Source organism: Vigna radiata, chromosome 4 (assembly GCF_000741045.1).
Source record: "Vigna radiata var. radiata cultivar VC1973A chromosome 4, Vradiata_ver6, whole genome shotgun sequence".
Lineage (NCBI taxonomy): Eukaryota > Viridiplantae > Streptophyta > Magnoliopsida > Fabales > Fabaceae > Vigna > Vigna radiata.
The window spans coordinates 13,567,499-13,573,294 of record NC_028354.1 but is presented as its reverse complement, the minus strand read 5'-3'; the positions used below and the strand labels follow the sequence as shown (position 1 = coordinate 13,573,294).

The 5,796-nt window shown below is 36.6% G+C and overlaps 1 protein-coding gene across 2 annotated transcripts; it reads right to left on the bottom strand.

The window, feature by feature from the left end:
• Window positions 1-503: 503 nt before the first annotated feature.
• Window positions 504-3,594, bottom strand: LOC106758731 (hemK methyltransferase family member 2). Of its 2 annotated transcripts, none has more exons than XM_014641703.2 (3): window positions 3,472-3,594; window positions 1,581-1,696; window positions 504-1,474 (listed from the first exon to the last, which is right to left on the bottom strand). In XM_014641703.2, exons 2-3 carry the CDS (start codon window positions 1,581-1,583, stop codon window positions 704-706), a joined length of 774 nt encoding a protein of 257 aa, XP_014497189.1. In that variant the 5' UTR covers window positions 1,584-1,696; window positions 3,472-3,594; the 3' UTR covers window positions 504-703. The 2 variants fall into 2 exon arrangements, with proteins under 2 accessions (XP_014497189.1, XP_014497190.1); XM_014641704.2 differs by lacking the exon at window positions 3,472-3,594 and adding an exon at window positions 1,792-3,465.
• Between the last annotated feature and the right edge of the window lie 2,202 nt (window positions 3,595-5,796).

Below are 5,796 nucleotides of genomic sequence, written 5' to 3'. Positions count from 1 at the left end.
TGTGTAGTCTTAAATTGTTTAATGCTATCTTTGTATTTTCTTTTTCAATTTATTCGATTGCTTTAAAATTATTGAAATGTTTTGGCAAGCATTACGCATGGTTAAAAGTTTTGAGAAATCTAATTGAAAGAAAAAACTTATTTTAGTGTTTATTCTAAAAAAAATAACCGATAAATTTGATGCTTATCTAGTCTAATAATTAATTACTTTTCAATTTGTACAATTAAAAAAAAAACTTTTAAATTACTGAGTAAATAAGGTACCTGTGTTTGCCAATTTGAGTAGGTAAAAATCTATCATACATCAGGATTTTAACACAAATGACAAGTTTGAAATCAACATTAACAATTTTTAGGTTGTGGCCTAGAGAACAATTATTGGATTTTGAACAAATGTCAAAATAGAGAAGTATTGAAAGTAAAGATAAGTATATCAATTGGAAAATAATCTAATTAAACGGAATAAAAAAAGCAAAGAAAATATAAAAAGAAACTACTAAGAAAGACCTTGCTAAAAGTGGTTTTTAGTGAAAAATTAGTTTTTCACAATGTTTTGATGCTAGTCAATTGATCCACAAAGCTGACCTCAACTAACAGGGAGAATTGGTCGTTGTAATTATAAGGCCTTCTGAATGCCATGGCAATGCAAACATAACAGTTGTCAGACAAAACATCCTAGCAAAAGAAATCATTTGTTTTTTCAATCAACACTTGTTGTCACTATTGGTGCCTCTCCAAAATGAAAACAAAGGAACATGTGTAAGCAAGGAGCCTATGAACCCAGAAGCAGATCGGTTTGGTTCATCCTTTCCAATATCAAAATCCCGCCAGAACTTGATTATATGGAGACTTTCTTCCTCTGTGGATCTTTGGACAACAATCTTAGAACCATATCCTTTCTTTCTCATTTGTTGGCATATATCAGAAGGATTGTTTGCAGTGAGGGTCACCATATATAGCCATCCCTTTTCTGACAAAAGGCGGTCTGCAACTGGCAAAATCTTATCTATAACACTTCGGCCATTCTCCCCACCGGCCCAAGATGAGGTAATACCTTCAACACCAACTTCGTCTTCAGGGGTAGGCACATAAGGAGGGTTCACAACCATAACATCAACCGACCCTGCCAAACGCTCCTCTAGTCCAGCTGCAATATCTGTTACTACCAACTCAGCACCAACCCCATGTGCTTCCATAGTCTTTCGGGTCACCTCCACTGCATGAGGGTTGATATCGGTCGCAAAATAGTTGACACCATAACCTTCCTGCCCCAGAATAAGAGCGAGGGAAGTGATGACATATCCACTTCCACAGCCTATCTCTATGCACAATGATGGATGATGTTCCAGCAAGTTACTGCGATCAGCTAGAAGAGCATCAACCAGTGCAAAAGAATCATCACATGGTTCATAAACCTCCTGATGGGAACTTACAAGGCGAATTTGAGCAGTTCTTGGTAATTCTTTGTATGAAGCCTATCAATGAACACATAACTGTCAGTAAACCTGAAAGGTTCAATCCAATTCACAAGTAAAAAGGGTCTGGGGAAGTAGCAGCAACAGAAGATTTGGCACACCATACCATTTTACCGGTGTTCACTTTGGCATTGATACACGGATGACCTTTATTGAATCCAGCTGACTGGCACTGCCCAATTTGAAGAGAAAACTTGCAATATCAATTTCTTCCTACTCCTCCTGAGCCAGAAACGGCAGAATAATTTAGTTGTTGATTTTAATATTAAAAAAAGTAGTAACAAGAAGCAGTAGAAAAATTAAACTAAAAAGTGAACCTAGCAATCTGTCCAGCAGCTTTTAGCCTATGAGAATCACCTCCAAATACCAATACATGCCCCACTTAGACATATTTTTGCTTTTCTAACTCTACCAAAACCAGTGAAAGAAAACAACCCCTCTGCACTAATTAAAGGAAAACAGCGTGATTTATGCCCCTGCAGCAGATACACCAGCGCTGGTCACGTTCCAGCCTTCCAAACAGTGCTCAGCTCTTTCCAGCATAGCAATTTCAGCATCCAATTCCGCTTATGCGTCAGTTTACCAGACTTTGCTGCATATATCAGCGCCAAAACACCAATCCAGGAGTAGTTTTCCATCATCTGAAACCTTATACAACAATATACTTACACTGTCCAGCACAATTCTCCCTTGACCACTCCAATTTCTTCATCATGCAGCACGCATATATATATATATATATATATATATATAAACACTAACACAGCCACTTATCACAAAATATAGTACCCTAAACCATATCAAGATCACAATTTTAAAGCGCACTTAAACACCAACTTTTCCTTACACATATAACTCAAGACAGCACCTCCAATAAAGCAGATTCTGAATGAAACAGCCATTTAACAGGACAACTTTGCCCCTTTCACCCACTGATTTCGTGCTCCAATTTGCTTACAAACAGATCAAAATTTAACACAATAAAACATATAACATATAGCACACTAGACAAGATAATTAGTCATAATGTACACAACAGCAACACCAATTTTTCCTCAAACATGCACTTCGAAACAGCACCCCAAAAGCAACACATTCAAGAGACAAACAGCCCCTGCATCAGGCCTAAATAGTGTTCAATGATTGGTTTAAAACAAAGTTTTCATCAGTTTATACAATCCAAAAAATTTTTTTCCCCAAACGTAGGCTTTATACTAGCTATGGTGACTGCTGCAACTACCATCCTAACAGTCTACTGCGTTGGACCACTACCGCATCATACTGGACAGGTTTTAAGCTGCAGACTCACTTCAGGAATGCTCCCTACCCTTCACTCAACTCACGGCCACTCACATGTCATTGCACTGGATTCTCATGCACCAAAACCTACTAACGTGCTAGACAATACTGCACCCGAGATCCCTCTCAAACCAAATTAACTGGACTCCTAGCACCAGGAATGACTCTGCACGAAGAAGGTTTTCTGCACAATCCTCACACAAGGCTGCACTAGCCACTCACCACTTGATGACTCTATTACCATGCAGGGCTGCACTAACACTCACCCCATCCCACTACGGCCAATGTAGAAAGGAAAACAGGCAACTGCCTTGCACAAAACTCATCTACAACAGTTCATTCTAGTATCACCCTACATGAATTTCTCGTTCAGATACTTAAACAAACAGGGCCAGGAACATATATGCCAATTTACGTTCACACACAAGTTTAATATCCTACTCCAGCTAATATAACCCAAAAAAAACCACCACATTGCCCAGTCACATGTAAATACAAGACACTCCAGTTGCGTCGTCAATGAAACCAGAAATTCATAAATCGTTCAGACTGTGGATGTAAAACATCCTTCACCACACACTCATGCCTAATGCTATTGATATCAGTTGAGCTGCAACCTTTGATGCAAACAATGAATACTCAGATAGGGTAAAAAGAGAACAACATGGACATGTGGATAAAGTGGGCGTAACAAAGACCTCGAGACTCTCTGCGATCGCAGCCCTCGATGATGCCAGCGCTCTCCACCCCGCTGCCCTCGCTCCCCGCCTTCGCTGCTGCCTTTTTTCTCCACTCCTTATTCGATTCGCGCCTATGTTTTTACTCTTGTGTTTTCTATCTAGGATATATTTAGAATTTGAAGAAAAAAAAAACCATGGCTCTTTTTCATTCTATTTAGGGTTTATTTAGAATTTGAGGAAAAAAAAAATTGGAATGACCATGTTTTATAAATTTATAAATTTATTAGTTGCTTCATATATGAGTATTTTATGAATTATCATTTTTTTATAATTGTATTATTAACCCATTTTATAAATCATACATAAATTACTTTTATAATTTGTATTATTTTTAATGATATTTCTATTTATAAATATATATTTTCATCTATTTATATTTTTTACTAGTTGAATTACAATATTCGAGTTTAAATTCTTTAGTTAGGATCTTATTTTCACTTTTTTTTATTCGCTTATGATATGAAGTTTAATAATATTAGTTAGATTTAAAATATAAAATTATTTAAAAAAAAATTCTAATGAAATTGATTATTTATTAAATTTATTATTTGTTGAAATCAATTCGTGTATATATTGTTGAAGAATCTTAAATGGGTTCTCTTGTTCAAAACGGTCTCAATTGGGTATTAAATTTTGAAAAGTCAGTAACAATTAAACATTTTCCGTTAAGTGGTGACAGATGACGTTATGAGATGTTGACGTGTTGCGTAATAAATATGCTGATGTTAATGATTTTTTATATAGAATTAAATTTAAATTAAGGGATTTGATATGGCAAAATTTAATTGGTCATTTATGTTAAAATAATAGATTAGGGGTTTTGTTTTTTTCATATTAGGGTTTTCTGAACTAAATAGGGTTAGAGAAATAGGGAATTAAAAATGGAATTAGGGATTTGAATGCGAACAGGAGACGAATGAACAACGTGAAAACATTTGAATTCGAATTGGAGAGAAGACGAAGACAATCACCTCAGCCTTGGCAAACCGAACATTCATGGAAGTTGATGTTAGTTTGCTTTTGTGCTTCGTTTTGTGTTTGCTTTCGTGCTTCGTTTTGTATTGCATTTTTGTTTTAGGGATTGGTAATGAGAAATGAGTTTTTGCATTGTGGTATGACTATTTATGCGGTGTGGTCCCGATATTGCCTTTTGAAATGTGTAGAACTGTAGATGTTGTGGTTATGGTGCCTATTTCTTTTTCAATTGTTTATAAGCAGTGGTCCTCTGTCTGTCTGAGTGTTTCCTTGGTGAGGATGTTAATTTGTTCCTTCATTTGCGTGTTTGAGTGGTAGGGAGTGTAATAATAATAATATTTTACCCTATAGTGTACAGGTCCACTTTGTGCGATATATATAATATAAAATGGATGAGGAACATAGTAAAGTACTGGTCTACCATGCTAGACACTTTGTAAGTGATGAGAGTGAGAAATTGAAATTTGATGAAGAAACAATAAAATGGTATTGTGATCCAAACACGTAGAGCTATTTTGGCATCTTAGCTTCAGTCAAAGAGTTAGGACATATAGATGTAAAAGAGCTTTGATACTCTTTAGGAGGTCAATCAGTGTTGGAAGATAGGTTAGCACTATTGACTGATGATCGTGGTGCAATGCATATGCTTAACATTGTCACGTTAAATGGTGAAGTTCATCTATATGTGGTTTATAATACCATTGAAACACAGATAATAGAAATGATTGATTGGGGTGATGGTGATGTTAATGGTGAAGTTGGAAGAGAAATGGAGGATGGTGATGGTGATGCTGAAGTTGCAAGAGAAATGGAGGAGGGTGATGGTGATGGTGAAGTTGCAAGAGAAATGGAGGAGAGTGATGGTGATGCTGAAGTTGCAAGAGAAATGGAGGAGGGTAACAGTGATGGTAATGGTGCAAAAGAGGTGGAGGAGAGTGGTGTGATGTTGAAGGTGCAAAAGAGGTGGATGACAGTGATGTTTTGCAAAATAGGTGGAAGATTTAGTTGGTGAAGGTGATGGTAATACCAATGATGTAGATGATGCTGAGGTACATGATGTACATGATTTTGAGCTAAAGGATGTAGATGAGGATGAGGATGTAGATGAGGATGAAGATGTAGATGAGGAAGTAAGTCAGGAAGTTGAATTTGAATGTGAGTCTGCGAGTGAAGAAAGTTTGGTTGATGTCACCATTCAATGTGACATTGGGACTTCTAAAGGAAAAGTGACAGAACAACCTTGCAGTCCAGTAGGTGAGTGTTCATGGGCAACTGATACTTATTCCATTCATGATGTGCGTGGACTGT